At 38.1% G+C, this 24,295-nt stretch overlaps 1 protein-coding gene across 1 annotated transcript in view; it reads left to right on the top strand.

Annotated features, from left to right (window-relative positions):
* LOC124274387 overlaps positions 1 to 24,295 on the top strand; it is a 96,377-nt gene that overhangs the window by 35,614 nt on the left and 36,468 nt on the right. The window contains exons 2-7 of the mRNA XM_046709767.1: positions 10,995 to 11,102; positions 11,886 to 11,929; positions 12,440 to 12,645; positions 13,143 to 13,263; positions 14,605 to 14,674; positions 17,593 to 17,682. Of these exons, the coding sequence (XP_046565723.1) occupies positions 10,995 to 11,102; positions 11,886 to 11,929; positions 12,440 to 12,645; positions 13,143 to 13,263; positions 14,605 to 14,674; positions 17,593 to 17,682 (639 nt within the window). The remainder of the gene's footprint in view (positions 1 to 10,994; positions 11,103 to 11,885; positions 11,930 to 12,439; positions 12,646 to 13,142; positions 13,264 to 14,604; positions 14,675 to 17,592; positions 17,683 to 24,295) is intronic.

The following is a 24,295-nucleotide window of genomic DNA, read 5'->3' as shown; positions in this document are numbered from 1 at the left end:
GATGTGCACTTACTGGCATATCAATCCCAGGTATTAATAAGTCTGATGCTAAAATATTTCAGTTGGCTTAAAATAGCATACAAATGTGACACAAGCTTGGATTTGGGATATGATTTGTTATATTAAAATAATAATCTTGTTATTTTATTGCAATACTGAGATGATACAAGAGACGATTTGTCTGTAATAATAATAATAATAATAATAATAATTAATTTGTATAGTGCCTATTTTCCAACTTTGAGCTGCTCAATGACGCTGAACAGGGTAGATAATTTACATATCATATGCTTGATTAAACAGGAAAGTTTTTAGACAGTTCTGGAAGGATTTGTGAGAGTTTGCTGTTTTGAGTTCAAACGGTAGATTGTTCCACAAGGTAGGGGCAACTTTGGAGAAGGCACGATCAGCAAGTTTAGTGGATGTTGAGGGAACCGAGAGATTGTACATATTCTGAGATCGGAGATATCGTCCTGATGTAAACATCTGGATCAGGTCCTTTAGGTAGAGAGGGGAGTTATCATTGTGCAGTAATACCACTCAGTAATACCCAGGCAAGACTGGTACATAGTGTCTTGTCAGTACTTCACTCCTTATTTCAACTACAGCATTTAAACTTTAACTTCAGAATTGACCTCAGTATTTTCAGTGTTACAAATGTAAACAATAGTGTGTAAAGTGTACAAACTGGATGTTACTTTCATGATGACATAAACTCAATAAATACTAAAATCAAGTCATGTTAATAAATATTTCAGCATTAATACCTTCACCGACTTCTTATTGAATCATTAATGCACAAGAAACTATGCACAACTGTAGGAAATCTGTAGCACTTTGTTTTTCAGCATATAATACAATCCTCTGACATTCTGTGTCAGTCAATCAGAAAATACTTGTCCATCAGCAGGAATATAAACAATAAACGTTCTTGTTTATCCACTTTATATCCAAGGAATCATTCATTTAAAATAAAAGTCTTTAAAACAGGGTCACCGTTGTGTCAGATCTCTAATGGGATCTGCCAGGTTTGGATCCTGCTTGGGTATGTAATGGTGTGTTGTCCTAAGGTGGACAGAAATCTCATCTGCTAAGTCACTTGCTCCTCAAGATCTGACTATTTTATATTTTGTCAGGGATGTGAGCTCAGACCTTTTTATAAGAAACTATTTTTTACAGAATGTTCTTGAAAAATGTAATCATGCTTCATTCAGACCGCTGAAAACCAGGAAAATACATTGCACAAAATGTACAATGTTGCAAGATATGTGTCATACAAAAACTTTTTAGACTCCTATTTTTATTTTGAAAAAAAGTCTGGTCTTGAAACCATATCCAGTCTCAATGCTTCCCCCAGAATGTCAAATGGTCAGTTCTTCACCAAAAGTCAATAAATTGTTTGTTTTTTGCTCAGTGACGCAATTCGTGATATAAACCAGTTGTAGAAGTTTTAAAAAATGACATATCTGTGGAAAAGATGAAACACGACTTGTCATTTGGTAAATCAATTATTGCCGCCCATGCCAATGTTATTCATTGAAAACATACAATAATAAAAACAGACTGTAATTGCCTTCTTGATGATTTAGTCCAAGCACCAGTGTTGGCGGGAAACTTTCCTAGACCAAATGTCTGATGTTGTGAAGCAGCAGTACAAGTGGGTTATGTTGTAATGAGTTTGGAAAGAAAAACTAGTTTTCATTTTAAAAATATTTTTCTTCTTAGCCTTTTGGTCCTGTCGGTTTATTTTATGTGTGAACGATTATTTATGCATAGAAATGACAGGAAGTGCAATTGACTGGCTATGAAAGTTTAAAAATATAAACAGGGAAAAACTGCAGGGAAAAAGAAAGAGTACACTTGAAAATTAGTATAGACAAAAACATTACAAACATTAGCAAGATGTTACCTGGCTGAAAACAGGCACCATAGAAATGCAAACCTAAGATTCTACTCCTCACTCACTCCTCACTCACTCACTCACTCACTCACTCACTCACTCACTCACTCACTCACTCACTCACTCACTCACTCACTCACTCACTCACTCACTCACTCACTCACTCACTCACTCACTCACTCACTCACTCACTCACTCACTCACTCACTCACTCACTCACTCACTCACTCACTCACTCCACTCACTCACTCACTCACTCACTCACTCACTCACTCACTCACTCACTCACTCACTCACTCACTCACTCACTCACTCACTCACTCACTCACTCACTCACTCACTCCAGTCTTGTCCAGACTACACTGCTGATTAACCAACATGCACTGTTCATGTATAAAGTTCTGAAGAGAACATCCATGATGTGTTGAATGAACATGTATTCCAGAAGCATTGAACTTTGTTTTGTATCTAACATCCTCATTGTACTCTTGTAGTCAGCAGCCGCAACATTTGTGTACTGGCAGCGATGTTATCAGGCTCTCTAAGCATGTGCTGTAACCATCGGAGACAGACAACATGGTTTTCAAATTAAATGCCTTTGAAGTAAATGTTCTACATACTGCCTGTACTTGCAGCTCCCTGACAGCATCAAAGCTGATACGCCAGACCAAATCAAGTAGATATGTTGATAAATTTCAACAAACTCGCTGTAAAGACCAATTCCTGTGATGTGATTCAAACAAGTAGACCAGTTCCTCCACTAGTGACCTCGCTGATGGTTCACGTGTGTCTGGATCTTCATGTTCTTCTATTTCCTCAAATATATCAGTTTATTCCATTATACTTACCAGTTTTCTTCCTTATGTTTATCAGTACTTGTTTTCTCTTGTTTAAAGATTAAACTCACCATCTAGAAATGGGTACAGTTCACACAAAAAATTGCAATGAGATTTTAAATATGAAATTTGAGACAAACTGATTTGAATATGATTTGAAAAACCTCTACATTTGCATGAAACATTGTCCCACGTATATACAACTTGCTTAGGATCTTAGGTTGGTCATGCTTAAGTTTGTGGACTTCGCCAAAGTCATCACTCAAAGCTCTACCATGTTTTAGAAACTGACAAACTTTAATATCACTGAAAGATCATTTAGCATGGTTGTTACTTCCTTGTTCACCCATATAAAATTGCTCTATGCATCATACATTTACTCAAACAACATGGATATAACTTTGGGAAAAGTGATGGCCCCAGATAATGAATGACATGATCCTAGATGCAACATTAACCATACTTGTAAAACCATGCAATCAGTCTAAAACACCATAGCAGTCATCTAAAGGAAAACCCAGGGCTTCATAATTGCAGTATACTGTCAATAATCCAAGAATGCCCCATCACTAACTTCTGTTGATTGTCTAGTTCCTTGCTAATGACAGGTAGTGTTTTGTTGTAGTATAGCTCTCTAATCATTGCATGCTGAACACACATCAATTGATTCAGGGAACTGTTGCACTGGGGGTGCTTTTCAAACAGTAGCATAAAAAATTGATTGGTATAAAAGGTTTTCATTGATTCTCAATTTAAAGTGACCAAACTAATGGATCTAGTGATGTTGATCTGATGCAGCTCAGGACTCAAACTGTTGGGGATTTCAACTTTGGATTTCAACTTTTATGAAATGTCACATCTATCTCTTTCATAGGGGAAATCACCATTAGAACATGCCATAGAATTACAAATTATGTTCTGTTAACAAAGCAGGAATGATGAATGAGTGATGGGGAGTGCAGGTTTCAAATAAGCCGTAACATCAAGTGGTGCTGAAAGCATGGCAACTCATTACGTGGACCTTTGCCAAAACATGTGAAAGTGTTGGAATCGTGGACTAATGATCATTATGGACTGTGTTTTTTTAACCTGTTCGATTAATGAGTGTGGGTTGTTTGGTTGGCTGCATGGTTAATGCATACATGTTCCCGCTCTGTAACGTGCACCGGCATCCATTGTCGGCACCTACATGGAGATTGCTTGGATATTTGTAACCAAGAACTGAGTAAAACCACTCACGTTAGATAAATGTGTTTTTCGTGGGCAATGGGGTAGGGCAGTAGTAGTTACAGCTTTGGTTCCACAAGTTGAAAACTTGATTTTTTATTCAATCACATAATTTATTAAATTCTGTTTTCATTTTTTGCAGTATTGGCTCTGCCACACATAAAAACATTTAATTTAATGTAGCTTTACTTTCTCAATGAACAGTTTTGTTTCATGCAATGTGTCTCTTAAATATTGACTTGTCACGCTGTAGGCCCAGATTCGATTCCCCACATGGGTACAATGTGTGAAGCCCATTACTGGTGTCCCCTACCGTGATATTGCTGGAATATTGCTAAAAATGTGGCATTCAACTAAAATAACTTATTTACTCACGCTAAATACCGACAAATAATTAACTATTGCTGTCAGTACAGTACAGTGGATTCTGACTAAAGAAGGCTGCTGTGGAACAAAACTGTAAGTCCAGTTGGACAGAGATCCAGATTAGTGACATTATGATAGAACGTAATAAAATAGAAAATTATTATTATTAGAAACAGCTTCTATCATGAGAACTAATTATCATGTTACCAATGAGTTATCGTTTGTCAGCACTTATCTCTGCCATTGAGATGTTGGTTTAATGACACTGCCGTTCATATATACATCAGTTTATTGAAGTGAATATATAAATGATTATACAGTACAACCAGAAATTATTGAGAATTTAAAGATTGTAATTTTTTTTTTTTTCACTCATTACTCATGTATTAAATGTGAATATTAGCTGAACATAACTCCAGATTCAAAGACAGGTGAACAGTTAGTATTTTGTTGAGTCACCATGGGCAGCAATGCAGGTTTCAATGTGGCGGGGCATACTATTGATCAAAGAAGTTAGAAAGTCGTGGTCCATGCTGTCCCAATATCGGACCACCTCTTCTTTCATTTCAGCAATATTTGTCGCATTTTTCTTATTGACACTTTCCTTCATAAGTCCCCAAACATTTTCTATTGGATTTAGGTCAGCTTGGCCAATCTAATAATGTCATATTTTGGGTCCGAAACCAGGCCTGTGAATGCTTTGAACGATGTTTTGGGTTGTTGTCCTGCTGGAAAATCAAAAAAATTCCATAGAACACATGAGCAGATGGAAGTAAATGTCCTTCGAGAATATCTGTGTACCGCTCACTGTTCATATTCCCTTCAAAAACACAGAGGGGCGTTGTACCTAACACAGATATGCCACCCCACACGTTAAATTTCGGACTGTACTTTGGGCGCTGATACAAGGGTTTTTCAGTTTGTTTGGTCCAGAATTTCAGTGTATTAGGAAACAGCCACACAGAACTTTCATCTGAGAAAATCTCATTGTCCCAGTTAAAATTTTCTATGCTGTAAGCACCAGTTCAACCCTCGCTCCTTTTGTTCAGGTTTCATGATCAGTGATGGAATTCCTCGACTTTTCTGCCAACCCATTGCATGCAGCTCAGTTCTAATTGTCTCCTTACAGACAGCCACAGTTCCTCTATCAATCATATCCAGCCTTAAGTTTTTTAAACTCCTTCGTTTGTTTTTTGAAACAAGAATACCAAGCCGCCTCCTGTTACCGACAGTCAATTTCTGGGACTACCTGCGCCTCCCTGGTGCTCAATGCGATATCCATTTGCAATAATTTTCAAAACTCGATAAACAGTGGACAAAGGGATGCCTGTTCTACTTGAAATTACTTTAGCTGAAAGGGGGATAACTCTTATGAAAAAAACTAATGAAAAAGGATTAACGGAGTTGTCTCTCTTGAATGAAACCAAGCACTTGATAGCTGGTCATGGTTGTTTATACTAGAAATTAAATTAAACATATTGCTAAAATTCTCAATAATTTCTGGTCATACTATATGTTATCGTTTGAAATTGTTTAGGAATGAATAAAAAAATGCAGTCCCAGCTGTTGTCGAATGACTTCACACAATCACACGTTTAAATTGCGTTCATGCAGAATTTTCCAAAATGGCTGCCGCTCTGTTATCAGTTTCATACTGGTATTGTCATTATACTGGTATTGTCATTATACTGGTATTGTCATTATACTGGTATTGTCATACTGGTATTGTCATTATACTGGTATTGTCATTATACTGGTATTGTCATTATACTGGTATTGTCATTATACTGGTATTGTCATTATACTGGTATTGTCATTATACTGGTATTGTCATTATACTGGTATTGTCATTATAGTATTGTCATTATACTGGTATTGTCATTATAGTATTGTCATTATACTGGTATTGTCATTATACTGGTATTGTCATTATACTGGTATTGTCATTATACTGAGTATTGTCATTATACTGAGTATTGTCATTATAGTATTGTCATTATACTGAGTATTGTCATTATACTGAGTATTGTCATTATACTGGTATTGTCATTATACTGGTATTGTCATGATACTGAGTATTGTCATTATACTGGTATTGTCATGATACTGAGTATTGTCATTATACTGGTATTGTCATTATACTGAGTATTGTCATTATAGTATTGTCATTATACTGGTATTGTCATTATACTGAGTATTGTCATTATACTGAGTATTGTCATTATAGTATTGTCATTATACTGGTATTGTCATTATACTGGTATTGTCATTATAGTATTGTCATTATACTGGTATTGACAATGTACTTGTATGGTCAATATGTTTGTATTGTCAATATACTTGTATTGTCAATGTACAGATATTGTCCATGTACTGGCTTTGAGTAGCCAGAGAGATGAACTGGGTAAAAATGACTGATATAATGTAGTGAATTGATTTTTTTAGATAATTAATAACATCAGTCATTTTAGTTATGGATCTATTTCCCTCCAGTAAATGCAGACATGAATGACAGCAACACATGTTCAGGTCAAACCCCAGCCAACGTGCATGTGCAGTGTGGCAATGCTTACTCATTGAATCTGGAAGGTATTGACCCGAGGTCATCTGTGAGACAAGGAGTGTGTACAGAAGTACACAGGGGACAAGCAGATGCTGCTGGACACCTGTTCTCACCTGGAATCCACCCCTAGCCACCCTGGAGGACTTTGGAATGTCCTGAGGTCCATACGGGAAACAAACAAGAAAACAAATTGATCATTTCTCAGTATTCTATTCAAAGTGCAGAGTCAACTGCAAAAGTCTCCCAGCACGTACATTCCATAGAAAATCACTTATATATATATAAGTGATTTTCTATAGAATGTACATGCTGGGAGACATGTATGTTTAAACTTTAACATGGGAATTCCTAAACTTGAAATTGCCTGATACAGTCTGTTAAGCTGGGTGTGAGAAGATTGTATGTCTTCTGGCTATACCGAGTCCAAATAAGTCCTCCATACTTCCTGCTTGTTGGTCGAGTTGACAAGTATGTGTATTTAGTGCCAGGATCTCTCCCAGTTGTCATGGTGGGCTGTCGTGAACAGGTTGCTTGAGGTCTGTCATGATATCAACCACATGACTTGACTTAAACTGTATGGAATTTTGCATATAGTTAGCTGTAGCATAGAATTACACAAAACATATATTTTCTTTCCTACCAAATGTTATAAACATATTTTTATCTCTTCATACCTTTTCATGAAGAAGCTACCCATTACTTTCACTTTTCTGAAGGTGCGGTTCATTAGCCTTGTGGTTAAAGCGTTAACTTGTCATGCCAAAGACATAGGGTTCGATTCCCCACATGGGTTCAATGTGTGGAGCCCATTTCTGGTGTCTCCTGCTGTGATATTGCTGGAATATTTCTAAAAGTGACATAAGCTAACTCACTCACTCACTTTCCTGAAATTAGATCTTTTCAGTATTAAATATTGATATCCTTGAATACAATGACCGCTGTCTTTCGAAAAACATGAAAGTAACATTTTACATGAGACTACAGTAGAAGTACAACAGTATTTATAACAGTATACCATAATCATGATAATGTGTGTCTGGCCTTGTCCTAACGAAGTTGCTTTTTAACTCATTAAGGCCGAAGACGCATATATGGGGCAAATAAATCAGCCCCTCACAGCGAGTGACGTGTTTATGGGGCAGGTAATTGGCAGTTTCTCACAGCGAGAGCTACATATATTCGTCAACAGAAAGCACCTCTTATTCAGCGAGAGACGCACATGAGTGTTGTACTTTTAAAAATCGCACTGTACCTATTATTTCAACCAATTTAGTAGTACTGAGCAAATATTAGCTTTTCTTATGATAGATGCTACCTTTAGTGTCAATATCAGAAGACGTATTTAAAGTGTTTTGATAGCAATTGCTAATCATTATCATAGGCTTGTACAGCATTTGGCAAATGAACACATGTCGGCGAGAAAGGGGATTATGATGTTTTCACAGAGATAAGTGTCTGGTATGCTTCATACTAAAATACATAGTATGCACATTGATTGAATTAGATGTAATGGTTTAGAGGTTACTGAAGAATTACTTTTTAGGTATTATTACGTTGTCATGTTTCATATAATGAAACATAATGTATAAAAACACAAATAATCACACATCCAAGCTCGAATAGATTAGACATAATTTAACTTACTAATTGGAAGCTTACTGAATTTTACATAGTTATTTTCCCTAATCTAAAGTTGATAATGTTACCTAATCGAATATAAAGTGATAAGTCGCGCCTTTGCAATGAATATATATATATGTCAGTGTTATTACAACAATGAAATCTTATATTACGTTTGTTACAAAACACAGTAAGTTGGTAATTAAAAAAAATCTCACACATAGACAGAAGTAATATCATAAGTTATTACATGTAAACCATACAAAGGTATTTCAAGCATTTTTGTTCAAGCTGTTGAAAGTTTCATGTTGATTTGAATTGTCAGTTTTCTATGCAATTTACATGAGCATTGTGTAAAATATTTGTATTTGATCTATGTAATTATCTGATCCGGTGTAATTATCACGTGTATCCGGGAACTCAATCTCTATTGATCCATCGTCAATAAAAGCAGGATAGTATATCAGTTACGGTATCGATACACATGCGTATATTCATTCAATCAGATTACAGTAATGAGATAATTGAACACCTCTTTCGACCTTGAAATAACAGCCTCCGGTAGAATGCATATGTAGTTACGTCCTTCTTGAAAGGTTTGCCCCGTGACAAGTGTAAAATAAACAGATACGCTGTTATATCATTGGACAACCTGCTTTATGGAGTGACGCCCCTCTCTGTAATGTTTATGCATGCATGCACATCTGTAAACTTATGAACCTCGTTTGCATTCAGTATAAATATAGGCACGCCCTCATTCATAAATATTGGGAGGGGGGATTCAACTTCAAGTTTATACACTATAATAATTCAGTATAGTGTCACTTCGTGAATTCTGTAATACGTGTACTTTAGTTTGGATATTCATTCGTGTACATGAAAAGCAAACCATTATGTTTTATGTTCTAGTTGTGTGCGTAAAATGTATATGAAAATAAATACTATCTCTACTCAATGGTTGGATTTCAATCGCAAAATACTAAAATGAGGACAGATAAACTCGCCAAAGTGTCTATCTACTCCTATTGTCTTATATTATGTGTATATTTCATACATCGTTACCAGTATGTATGTTTTCAATACACAAACTGTTACATGATAGCTTGAGTTGATAAAGCTGAAACCCAGCATATCGACTGGTCAACGATATAGCCAATAATATCAATCTCTATCCAAGCTGTTGGAGTGACCAAACATGCTCTTCAGAAATTTTGCCCACGCCCCATCACCTGTCCTTTCTTCTGTGACAGGTATCTCATGATACGATTGGTCACGGATAACAAATGATCAGCCACTATATTGAAAAGTTAGTGCCGAACGTTCTATTTGGGAAATTTGATGACGCCCTATCACGTGACTCTTTGTTTTATGTCTATGCAAGGAATATGTAGTATACATTTTTTATATGTATGTTTGTATGGTCACGTATGTTTTCTGCATTAAATCTAGATGAAACAAAGTGCCAAGCTATGAATGTGCTGTACGTTAGTCACCGACTAGTGTAATAGTACTTTTATTAAAATAATTCGTATACACTAGAAATGTATCGGCAAAAATGCTATTTTCGTCGAAGATTAAAAAGTATGTAAGTAAATTCTTCTTTACAGTATGTCATTGTCATAGATGTTTTGTAAAATTAAATCTCACACAATGATATGAGAGAGAATTTGTTTATGTGTGTCTCATCTCTTACATACAAAGAATACATGCAAATGGTGATAAAATATAAATGTACAAGCCGCCAAAGGTCTACAAGAGAAGCTTGCAATAAAATTACATAAAACTTTGCAATACACGACATGTATTCACACCTGATTTCTTTCAACATATATCTTTACGACACAATTAAACAATCAGGACTTGTTTGTACGACTAGACAGTTTCCTGTCATCCCTGAAACCTGCCAGGGAAATCAGGTGTGATTAGCACTAATTAGTCTCGGCACAACGATTGGGCAATCAGCGAGGGGGTTCCAGGTGTTGAGTAGTGAGGTGGCTCTGGGGCTTAATGAGTTAATACCATACATGTTCAATTTATTGCCAGAGATCAAGTGATTGAGAAAGTCAGTTGAAACATGCAAAAAACAGCAGTTATATGATGATAGATATTTAGAAATACATTCCTCTCTGCACTGCTGTGCTGTTGTAAAATATCTGATATACACCGCAAAGTATGGCGTGTCATGTAACTATACGGGCTGTACACATAATCGCTCACAGAGACTGTTACACAGAGGTTGGCCAGGGCTGCCTATTGAAGCAGTGCACTTTATACAGGATATATGGTAATATTGTACGTACAGGTATGATAGATAGGTTTCAGGTTGCATTGTCCTTACATTAAGCATTTATCATTGTTATTTTGACATGATTGCAGTTTATGCATCTGAAGGTTATTTTTATGGTGTGACTATGAAACAAAAAATGACCGTATTAATATAGTGACGGGCATAGCTTGACATATGAATGTTTTATTGTCGCAGGATTGTACCATGGTATAACAAGAGATGCTCCAACCAAAGGATGGGAAGTGACGATATCCTTCGCCCGTGCAGTAATCAACAGTATTCAGACGGAACCATTCCCTGCAAGTGAGTCCAGTTTCAGCCCGGAGACCATGACTAGATATCAAAACATTGGTCATTTAGAACATGCCATGGAAGCAAACTCATTTTCAGGGCAATTGTGTGGTTAAAGCTCCAGCTTGACCTATCTGTTGTGTTAATGTCTAGATTTCAGTTATCTTGAGTCGCTGTCAATGTGATGCAACAGGAAAACTGATGTACGTCACATTTGCCGCATCGGTGAATGCCGAACCATCATGATCAGAAACTTCAGGGATTCAAACCCAGACCCTGACACACAATTACTTCATGGAGTACTGTGTGAATACCAACAACTTCAGTATAGACAAGATGGCCTCCAGGGCTTCATGGGGTCCCATGCACTAACTGCTATCTCCCTGTATTAAATGGCTGCAGGCTTTATAACCCTGCAGCAGTGTTGACAAATGCATGCTGTATGTATTTGTTATGTGAGCATGTAAATGAATAACATGGTCATTGATTTTAAGGAATTTTATAAAGGACTCAAAACTGATGTGAAGAAGAGTCTGAATGCCTGCCTGAAATACTTGATAACTGCATTGCAGCAAAATTAATGTATGTTTACAACAATTTATTGTCAAAAGACTTTTTGGAATATATTTGTAACAAATGATGAAATGAATGCTACCTGAAATATCATTGTGAGTTTATGACTGCTATGAAGTCACTGCTATACTCAGGCATTCCACCCTCACTGACAACAGACCTCATCAGCATGTGCTGTTGTCTCCATAGTTTTAGTCTCAGTGAAAGTGTGTTTTGTTACAGAAACGATGCAACGTCTCCTGAAAGGGGGTGATATCGGCATAGATGTAAGTGTATGTGTTTATTTGAGTGAGTGGAGTGAGATTTCCAGCTGTATCATGGCTGTCTGTAAATAATCACACCAGGACAGCCAAACCAGTGGTTAAAAGCATGAGCAACAGTCAGTGCCATTGTTTGTAAGATCAAAAATAATCTTCCCAACTTCATTAATTTCAACAGATTACTCACATAAACTGGGACATTCCGTCTAGAGAATCCATGTGTCCAATAGCATATAGTCATTTAAATTTAAACTTGGGTGTATTCTATGCAATTCGGTTAAATGGTATTTAACACTCAGTCCTTTTAGTTCATCTGTCACTTGGTACCATGACCACAACTGTAACTGGACGTCAGACGTCAGACCCTGTTTTTTCTTTACATTGAATACATGAATGCCAGAGATCAATCAGTCTTGATAATCTACCTAATTATTGGGTATGGATGCAAAATAATGATGAAAATTATGAGGATGGATCAAAGAAATCAGTGATGACACCTGGAATTTACTTTTTCAGAAAGATCGCTATGTTGTAAATGTAGCAATAGCTTGCTTCACCGGCAGTCTCCTCATAGTCTTCTTCCTCATCTGCATGGTGGTCTTTCTACGACACGAATACCGACGGAGGAAAAAAGATGTATACCTCGTGAAAAAGCCGTACATGAGGGACAAGCCGTTCACCTTCTTTGTAGTCGGCAGCTACGTCGGTGCCACGCTTAGCTTGTAAGTAGAGCTTTATCAGAAAGAGACCTATCCGACCTCAAAACCCCACGGGGCTCACCTTATTGAATTATATTCTTTGCTTTTCTTGTATGAGGAGAAAGATGTTGATTTGAACAGTATTTCTATGGCAACATATCACCTCAGTAGAGAAACCAACTGCAAGTTATTGTTCTTGAAACCAAAGGAGTTGTGTGTGGCGCTGACAGACCAATTAGGATGTAATTGTCAGAGCGAGTCTGATATTTGAACCTATGACAAGATGATAAAAGCTTTGGGATGCAACCATGCAGAACACATTCTGCAACCATTGACCATGATGCTTCCCATGGGACAGAAAGATGATTCCATGGCTTGGAAATAAATATTTTTGGTTTTATTAAGTATACACAAAGAATATCACAAAGGCAGCAGCATCCATAACATCCTAATTGGTGCCCAAGAATCAAGACAGGCTATTGTTTTGCTGATAGAAACGGTATTATATTCTTATGTTGCAGAATCTATGTCATTTGCATCACCATCGTGAGCACCAACCTACACTACGGCATCAATGTCATAGACGAGACAGTTGGGGGTGCTATGGATGATGTCAACACTTACTTCCAAACAACGAAACAAGTGAGAACCTTCTCAGTGTCTGCACTTTTCTGTGCTATTTGGTTATAATATTGAAAGACATTATTTTGAAGCGGATGTGAAAGTGTCATAGAGTTTTGGCAACACCATTAAGGTTGATAGGCCCAATAAATATGTATTCCTGCTTAATGTATTTCTTCATGTCCTCGGTGTTTATATGCTGATTTGTATGTGTTGTCAGGTGCTGAGTAAATGAGATATTTATGTTGTTCTGTTTGGCAGAATAAATATCTCTTTACTCTCCATTCTCCATTTTTTCACATCTCAATCCTTAGACCAGTAATGTTTATAGACCAAGTTTAAATAAGCTCCGGCCTGACTTGGGGTTACATGTTTATGTATGTGTCACTTAAAGACATCAAACACATGAAAAATACAAATTTAATAGAGAAATGAGAAACTGAGGATCTATTGGACTGCAGAAAAGATGAACAAGTGAGTGAGTGAGTATGGTTTTACGCCACTTTTAGCAATATTCCAGCAATATCATGGCGGGGGACGTCTTCGAGGTGGCAAGCCAACACTTAAACCACTGTGCTACCCCACCACCCCAAAGGATGGACAAGAGTAAAACACACCAACAGACTAAATAGAACAAAGTGGGCAAAAATCTTTCATAAACATTTACAAGTTGAAAGAACATGAAGACACTCAAGGTTTGAGATAACAACTTGTTATACTTTCAGTTTGTAATGGTGTTACATGGCCCTATTGCTGTCCACAGCAATCCTGCCTTGTATACTGCAATAGGCTGACTAATGTACTCACCAGGTCAAGGAGCAGCATGTGGCCCTGAACCATTGTTACCAACAATACACCTGTTATCCAGAAATGTTCATGTCTTTCCAGGAAATATTAACACAATCAAACACCATTGTGTCAAAGTTAAAGGGATCTATGTAAGCACTCCGAGTTTTCCAAGTTTGACACAAATAAACTTACTAAGGAGTGTGTATGGACCGAGCTTTAACTTCAACACAACCAAAGGTTCAACTCATCAAAGTTTGACACAACACTGTTTGCCATTCAAAGAAAACTGTTTGAGTGTACTAATTTTGATGATACCTTTTGAAATACCAGTGTGTTATTCTCGCATATCCTATTACAGTACCTGGGGCGGTGGGGTAGCCTAGTGGTTAAAGCGTTGTCTCGTCACGCTGAAGACCCGGGTTCGATTCCCCACATGGGTACAATGTGTGACGCCCATTTCTGGTGTCCCCCACCGTGATGTTGCTGGAATATTGCTAAAAGCGGCATAAAACCAAACTCACTCACTCACTATTACAGTACCTCAATCTTAATATTATTTCTTCTATATTTCAGCAATATGAATTTGTTGCATCCAGTACAAATGAATGGTTCAATAAGGACGTGATGGGAGGAGATATGAACAGTAAGTATTCAGCTCAATGTGTGTCATCCTTTCAGCTTGGTCATATGACCACCATTGTCTCAACCCTGTACTGGACTCAGTGAGTTGGGCAATAGAATGTTTTGAGTATTTCAACATATTGTAGCAAATCAACTTTCATATAGAATACATTTTGAAAAATTTTTCTTTTGCAGTTGTAACCATATCCTAAATATTTAGCTGACAGGAATCTTCCCGTGGATGAATCTCAGATTCATAACCATTTTATAGATTTAGAAATGAATGGGGATCTTTCTATGTGGGATTCTGGGATTCAAACCCATTGGGATTGAAAACCACTTCACAGATAATGAGCTGAGCGGGATCTTAAACTAAGGGATCCTGGGATTCAAACCCTTACTACATACATTGAACAAAGATGGATTTTACTGTTTTTGAATCTGGGACTCAAACCCACATTTCACTGGGTCCACATTTCAGTGGGTTTTCATGGACTTAAACCAGCAGCGCAGACATGTAGCTAGGAGAGGTCTTCTCTGGATCTTTCTAGGATTTAAAAAATACATCACAGATATTTAGCTGAGAGAGGTCTTTCTCTTGGTCTATCTTGGATTGAAACAAACATCACTGATATTTAGCTGAGAGGTCTTTCTCTTGGTCTATCTTGGATTGAAACAAACATCACTGATATTTAGCTGAGAGAGGTCTTTCTCTTGGTCTATCTTGGATTGAAACAAACGTCACTGATATTTAGCTGAGAGAGTTCTTTCTCTTGGTCTTTCTTGGACTTAAACAGCAGCACAGATACTGAGGTTGGATTCAAATCCACATTTAAGATCGAGGTGAGAACACCACAATCGTCATGCCAGCTAAAAACTCCTCAGTTCAGTCTTCTAGCCTGGCTCCAAGTCCACGGGTCAGAGAAATGTGGTCCAGGGTTTACAGCATGGAGAGCAGAACTTCAGTGGCGCCCATACTATCGAGAGACAGTGCTAAGATGTTTATTGTTATTTCCCTGCCTGGTGCCTGGTATAAAGGGGATTAAGAAACACTTGTTGGTTTGGAGTGTGTGCACTGTCTGACTGCAGTCAGTAGACACTAGTTCAACCACACACAAATGCATGCACGCATGCACACACACAAAAAACAAAACAAAAAAAAGGCCCCCAAACAAGCAAACAAACAAAAACCATGCAAGTATGTCCTTTTATTATGTCACAATCTCCCACAGATGTCAATAGAAATATCTGATTTTTTTACCTCCCTTTCACATCAGCAAAACATAATTTTTTGTACTGGAACATTTTCTCGATCAGATTATGCAATATTGTTTTTTTATATTTCCCAGATAACTTAACTTTTTATGATCTCCTTGTCTCCAGTGTATTTTGTTATTCTCACCCTACATCTGACGTAGCTTCTGGAGCTGTTACCTTCTCAGTGACTCACCATACAACCTCTACCTGTCTACAGCCCAGTACCTTAGGAGTAAATACCCTGACTGATTGAACAATACTTGTCAATAGTCGGATCTATACTGAAAGACAATGACATTCTTTTCTCTTGACAGATATAAAGACACGTAAGTGCATTGCAAATATTTGCTTCCCTTCAACTGAATACTGGTGTTCTTTTGTTTTTGAAGATGTTAGCGTTGTCTGTTCTCAGACAGGATGTGTGCAGGCCATCAGTAGATCGATCATACATCATTACTTATTTGTGGAGAGGACAGAAGCAAATGGTTATGTTTGTTATTGCGTATTGGATCACTTGGCAGTGTTTAAGTTACAGCCCAAATAGGATGTACTATTTAAAGATCAACTGAACTAACATCTGTTGTTAGGGAAGCATGATCAAATGGCCCTGTGTCACAACTGACATTCAGTCAATAATATTTATTAAGCGAAAAAAGGTAAAATGCCCATGAACAGGATTCATTTCAGAGTTTAAACAAATACAGAAAACCGTTATAATATTGAGGCTGAATGATCGTACAAACAGAGAGATTCATGTTTATTGATTAAAATACAGGATTGATATGGTTCATGGAACTTCCCCCCTCGAATCACGGTGATAAATACTTAGGCCACAATAAAATTAAATGGTTGTTCTGAATTCCCTACATGTCAAGTTATGAATTAAATTATTTTGAATTTTTTTATGACTTTCTTATTTTAGATAAATTTTCCAGCAATTATGCTGTATTAAATCCTTCAAGCTTAGTTATTGCAATGTGTTTTCAACATCACATGTTTTTTGGCGGCAATGTTTATTTGTCCTATAACAAAGCAGTTTGTGACACACAGACATTGTAAATGCTCATATGATGACTTGTGTTTGAGATAAAGTTGGTGATGTGTTTCATATTATTCAAGCTATAACTGAGACAACAATGGATGTTCTTTTGCTTCTGAAAACCCATAACATGAGGGTAAGGGAATATGTTGTAGTTCTGATACTTGAAGTTTTAATTAGGTCATCATTCTTGTACATGTACGACTTTCCTCCCACGTCATTCTGAAACACTGGCATAAGCAGTGTAGGAAAGATAGCCCGTCCCAACGTCCGAGACGGGTGAATTTTGTGGAGGACGGGTTAAAAAAATATCTAGTCCGTCCTCATGTCGGGTCAATTTTAGCAAACCAATGACATATATATAATGATTATAACCTTTTTGAATATTTACTGCCGAAGGTGTTTTATTTATATTTGGAGGACAGGCTAGATTTTGGCAGGACTGGTAAAAAATTTGACCTGCCAGTCCTGTGGACAGGCTAGATTTTCTACATCTTTCCTACACTGGCATAAGTGGAATAATTTGAAGAGCACAGTGAAACTCAACTTATGGTGCACATGATACATATTGTACTTTCAAGTCATGATTTCTGCAAATGTGTGGATCTTTTTAATTCAAATATTCATAATCATTCTTTTCTCAGAAATTGGAGAGCTCATTTGGCAGCCAGGTCGAGATGCGTTTTACCCCAATGTGTCCGCAGTATTTGAAAGTTTAGCAGACCTCGATGAACGTGAGTATGAATAACACCGTTCTTCCACCATGTTCATTAGTTATGTCTGTTGATTTTGCCAAGAAGGCAGAGACAAATGAGTTCAGGTGAACTCATGACAAGATGATTGTCCACATCAATCCATCGTGAGTATTTTTGACATGATCAAGAAAACAACTCTAAAACTTTAAGAACATGTGTAATCTTGCAATGGTGCCTGTCCAATAGCCATATGTTTGCCATGGTTCTCGTGATTCCACCACTGATGTCATTTTGTCTTGAATTTGAATCTCGTTATCACTACAGCCGCCATCCATGTTTGAAGTATCACCGGTTCTTACAATGCTCATAGTAATGTGTCGATTTGTAAGTTGGTGTACAGAGCAAATGTCATTTGTGTCGAAACAATCTTTCAGAGGTTATTTTCCTTTTAATAGGAGCCTGAGATTTCCAAGATTTCCACAAAGGCACCTTTACGGGCTGAAGAATGATATATAATGTAACAATGTCCATTGTTTCTAGAATGAGTACTATAAGTTATTATTTCTGGAACTACTTTTGTGTTGCTGGTGTCTATGTATCTGTGGTGTCTGTCTGTCTGTCATTGACAAACATTGTACAAGCTGTGGAATTGAACCTAGGTTTTTGATCTACCCGAGTGAATGCTTTAACCACAAGGCTACCCCACTGTAACCCTACTCCCTTTTACTTGTGTCAGATGCAAATGGATTTGAAGGTCAGGCTCAGTGATGTGGTTGATTGTTTATCATTTATGGTATAAATCTTGTATTCTGATTTGTCAGTCAAGGTCTCGTAAAATACTGGCCATTTTTGGGGCTTTGGGGATGTAATGACATCATAAAGATTACTTATCAGCCTAGTTCATCTTGTTCACATTTTGAAGTAACATACTAAATGTCTTTTGCAAGATAGATGCAAATGTCACAGAAATATACTGAACATAAAAAGTTAGGTAACAATAATATTTTCGGGAATATATTTCATAGTGAAGACTCAGCTAACAATATGAAAACCAATATCCCTAAAATATCCATGATCCCTACATTATTTAGTTTTGTGGTTATTTCAAGGGGCAGGGGGGCAGCCTCGTGGTTACAGCGTTTGCTCATCACACTGAAGACCTGGGTTTCATTCCCCACTAGGGTACAATGTGTGAAGCCAATTTCTGGTGTCCCCCGCCTTGATATTGCTGGAATATTGCTAAAAGCGGTGTAAAACTAAACTCACTCACTCACTGGGAGCAACAAGCCAACAGTGTAATGACACACCAATGTTGTCTATTAATGGATCGTGTATTGGACAGTATTTCTACATCAGAAACAGTCATATGTGTTTACAAAGCATGGAACGTCGCAGCTCTGTGAGAGTGGGAATCTGTAAAAGTGTGTATTAATGCTAGCTGTGACAATCTGTGGTTGTTTACCCATAGTCCAAGGTGTCAGTGTTCACTATGTCGTGTTTACTCGGACATCTTGAGGCTGTGCACACCATGTGTCATGTTCACACAGGGTCAGTGCACGAACACCATGCTATCTATAACCCAGGCATGTCATCTCACCATCCCACCTCCAGCATCAATAACGGCAGCCTTTGTCAGAATAATGATTTGTGTAAGCCACAGTGAGGACTACAACTCCCATTGAACTGTGTGCTGGTTTACATGGACTATACCTGATGTAGAGAACCCATGTTGGGATTGCAGGCACAACTGATTCCGCTTGTTGTAACAGCTAATGTTAATGGTGATCCCAAGGACCTGGCTGTGCTGGTGTACATGGGGGCTGGGGTGAGGGGGTGCCAGGGTAATAGGGGTAGGGGTGAGGGGAGCCAGGGTAATAGGGTAGGGGTGAGGGGAGCCAGGGTAATAGGGGTAGGGGAGGGGGAGCCAGGGTAATAGGGGTAGGGGTGAGGGGAGCCAGGGTAATAGGGGTAGGGTGAGGGGAGCCAGGGTAATAGGGGTAGGGGTGAGGGAGGTGCCAGGGTAATAGGGGTTGGGGTGAGGGGTGCCAGGGTAATAGGGGTTGGGGTGAGGGGAGCCAGGGGGTAATAGGGGTAGGGGTGTAATAGGGTAGGGGTGAGGGGTGTCAGGGTAATAGGGGTTGGGGTGCCAGGGTAATAGGGGTAGGGGTGAGGGGGTGTCAGTGTAATAGGGTGCACGGGTGAGGGGGTGCCAGGGTAATAGGGGTTGTGGTGAGGGGTGCCAGGATAATAGGGGTTGGGGTGAAGGGGTGCCAGGATAATGGGGAGCTGGGTTGAGGGGTGCCAGGGTAATAGGGGTTGGGATGAAGGGGTGCCAGGGTAATAGGGAGTTGGGGTGAGGGGTGCCAGGAAACAGGGGTTGGGGAGAGGGGTGCCAGGGAAATAGGGGTAGGGGTGCTGGGTAATAGGGGTTGGAGTGAGGGGGTGCCAAGGTAATAGGGGGTAATATTGGGATTCAAACATAGTGTTCTGTAGGACGACTAAACACTTCCCCACCACAACAGAGAGAACATCATGCAATAAAAGACCAATACAACGTCTCAATAAGACTTTATTCAGTACAGGGCTCTGCATTTATTTGGTCAATTTCAACACGTTTTCACTGATGAAAGGACATTTTTTCTTATCATGACAAACATAAATTTTCTTATCTTTTAACAAAAAGCAGTGATGGGTTTGTAAACACAGAGCATCTGAAAGACATAAGTCTCATAAAACAGTGTGGATTATTTCCTAACCTGAAATAGACATGGTTTCAAGGGGAGGATTCATCATGTCCCAGGGTAATTCAAGCTGCTTTTTTAAGCATTAGGAAAGGAATTAACCTCCATGAAGGTGTTAAGAGAATAAGCACGACACATGTGTTTCAGTGCAAGGGGTGTTGGTGTCAGCTAAATACAGTATCTTAGACCCTGCAAGACGGCCCCTAGGGAGCTCTGCCTATTGATCAGGATGTGCGCTACCACTAACGGAGTAGGGGTATTATGGGATAGATATGGACGTCATTCAGTCTATTTCACGCTCATGGATGCTTAATGCGAGATAAGCACTCCCAAGGGAATATAATAATTTGTTTGAAGTAATTATGAGAATTTTCAGAAAATCAATTTTTGGAAAGCATTCAATTTTTTTAATATATATTGATTCTGTTGCAGTATATGTGTTCGTGCCAAAATTGTACTTTCGAAGAACTTTGATATTTGTACAACTTTTCAGTTCAGCACAATAGACTGTCAATTTCATTTGGAATAAATCATCTCAAATTTGATGTGTCACATGCAATGTAGCGTTGTAGTAGGAAATCCCTATAAGTTTGTTCAAATATTTTTTTCCTGAATCAATCATTTTGTATTTTATTAACAGTACGGTCCAGGTTATGTTTCAATTAACACCTGAATGGTTTGGAAAAAAACATTTTGAACATGAGAAGGCAGCTAGTGCAAATGGCAGCCTGCTGGGCAGATAGTTTAACCTTGGCAGCGATCACGGTAATCTAGGACTGAACCTGTTTTACACTATGCCAGTGTTCTCCAGACGTTGCTGTATTGTCGTCTTTAATTACCAAAAAATCCCATTATTCTAGATGGTAGTGTTGTCGCTGTCAAGCACTTACTTTCTTAGTCTCATGTACCGTACGACCAGCAATAATTTCACTGCGTCTTTGTCAGAGAGCAACTTTCAGGATGTTGGTTCCTTTTGTAGAACCTGTGAAGATCCGGGTTAGAATTCAGTCAGATGCTGACTTGGTTGACATGTGTCATCGTATCCCAATTGCATAGATTGATGCCCATGCTGTTGATCACAGGATTGTTAGGTCTAGACTTGAGTATTTATGGACCGCCACCATATAGCTGGAATATTGCTGAGTGTGGGTTAAACAACAACCAACCAACCAATCCTTTTGTAGAGGCTAAAGCAGACATTGTAACAGTGAGTGTATGGTTGTGGGAGTTGGAATATGTCAGGTAGAAGATAAATAGTTACGTTTGTGAAATTTCCGGCATTCATCGTAATTCAACACCCGCAAATCTAGGTTTAAAACCGATGGCGTTAGCCTTTACACTAGAGAGTAAGATTTGTTAGTGAGTAAAACACTCTGTTGCATCAGCGTTATTTCAGCCGTATAGTGATGAAGATATTAGTGGAGAGCTTGGCCTGGAGGTTGATTGTGTGGGAGCTGAAGACAATGTAACGTTAAGACTATTCCCACTACACTCAGTGTATTATGTGATACAGTGTAGAGGATGTGACAGTTGTTACAATAAGATGGCTTCACATAGCAGACTCTTTGGCCTCGGCTGTATTCCACACAGAGATTTTGGTTGATCATAATTCAGTACTTTAACAGTGTTATTGTACTATGTATTAGTGGATTAAAGGGCGATATAGCGGTTATAGAACAGGGCCTGTTTCACATAGTAACCGTTACTGCTTCAGCTTCTGGAAGCCAACGTTCTTGTAGAGTGAGTGAGTATTGTTTTACGCCGCTTTTAGCAATATTCCAGCAATATCACGGCGGGGGACACCAGAAATGGGCTTCACACATTGTACCCATATGGGGAATCGAACCCGTGTTTCGGCATGATGAGTGAACGCTTTAACCACTAGGCTACCCCACCACCCCTGTTCTAGTAGAGGTTGTTGAAGTTGTAGTGCTTAGAGTGCTTAGTAGAATGGGACTTTGGGTAGTGTAGGCGTGAACAGGACCTGAACTGAATCGCTACATTTCTTGCTAGTCTGTGTTAGCGTAGATGATACATCCATTGTAGTGCTAAGCGAGCTTTGTGAGATGGGGCTGAGATGTTCATGTGGAGGTTGGCAGGGGGCGGTGATGGAGTCACGATATTGGGATCCATTAATCCTAAAATCACAGCATAAACTACATTCTGCCCATCACTTTGGTTTTGTTGGCCGAAATAGTCATTACAAGACCAAAATGTCTGGGTTGTATATGGTATTATTGCTGATGTTCATCAGAGCCTGATATTATCAGCTCTTCAACTCCACCTACCATGCTTGCTGTAATAAGTGCACTGTTCAAATAAGCACCCTCCAGCCAGTCTGTTGGTAATGTCTTGTAAGTGTCTTGGACTACGTCAGAAGATTTCCATGAATGGCCATATTTTTCAGTATATATAACACATGTATAACATTATAGAAATATAACATTATAGAAATATAACATAATAGATATATAACATGATAGATATATAACATAGATATATAGAACATTATAGATATATAACATAGATATATAGAACATTATAGATATATAGAACATTACGGATACTCCTGCTCAGAAATTTAAGTTCATATGAACCAAACAGATCTCAACATTGAGATAAAACAAGAAGTATGATATATTTTGTGTAGTGAATTTGTCTTGGTATAATGATGACTTCATGAATGTAAAGTTAGATGAAAATCATTGTACTGGTTACAATTAATGGATGAGATTTATCATCTGCTCTTAAGATGTGTCATGTAATTGTTCTGAATATTGATTTATCAGCAGAGCAGCATTCTCTGTCTGTAGAAACTTCTACCAATGGTTGTTAAGCCAGGTGCTAGTTCTACTCTCGTGATATCGGACTGGCATGTATCAGAATATAGGGCAATCAAAGGTGGTTCATTTCTAACAGAACTTGATACCAAGACTACTGTTGGAATGTCTTAGATCAGTTCTAGGGATATTTCTCACCATTCAGGGTGTAATAGGTCTTTTGGAGATAGTGGTAATTATTTGATAATACTGTTTTTTGACAGATTTTATTTCAATCTGGATGTTGGGTAATGATGTGGCTTGTTATAGAACTAGAGTCAGTCTATTAAGGTCTGTAGATGGTCTCTCTATCTTGATATCAACATGCAAAATCTGCTTTAGCCACAACCAGTGTGTGATTTGTTTTATAAATGTCACAGCCCATAACCAGACTAAAATGTGCAAAAGTAATAAAAAATGTAATCGATTATGCTTTGTTGATAACAGTTATTTGGAATTTTCGTTCCTTGTGTTACAATTAAACCTTTCATTTCAAGCATTACAATGACTTACAATGTGATATACTGTGGAAATAAGATAAAATCTGGAATATTGTATTGTTGACACAAAAGATGTTCTGAAAATCTTCAGTGTGGAAACTGTTTGCTGCAGTCTAATGCAGTGTTTCAACAATACGACATCCACAGGGAGTTTTATAGGTGTGATATTTCACCTGAACATTGTTGGTAAATATTTCATTAAGATTCTATAGAACATACTCAACAGTAAGATATTATCACTTGTTCCTTCATGTCACAACACTTCCGACGTGACTTTGTGACATGTAATTCCGTGTTTGTTTGTGTGTATTTCTTCTCAAGCCTGCATTGTACAAATACTCACAGCACATTATGTTTCTATTCTCCTCATTAAAAGCAATTGATTTTGCCCCTGACAGTTTGTTTTAGATGTCTATCTCACCCGAGAGAATGTTTCCTCAATGATTAGCACTTAAGGCTAATCATTGTTAGGTAGCATGCAACATTCTGTCTCCACTGTTGTTATCAGATGGTGACGTATAGGGATGCCACGATACATTGATACATCGATGAATCGATACTTTTTCTAAGGTGATATGATTATCGATACATT

This window comes from Haliotis rubra, unplaced genomic scaffold (genome assembly GCF_003918875.1).
Source record: "Haliotis rubra isolate DU_JTF1 unplaced genomic scaffold, ASM391887v1 Scf19, whole genome shotgun sequence".
NCBI classification, from domain to species: domain Eukaryota; kingdom Metazoa; phylum Mollusca; class Gastropoda; order Lepetellida; family Haliotidae; genus Haliotis; species Haliotis rubra.
The sequence above is the reverse complement of the archived record's forward strand: the minus strand, read 5'-3'. Positions and strand labels throughout refer to the sequence as shown.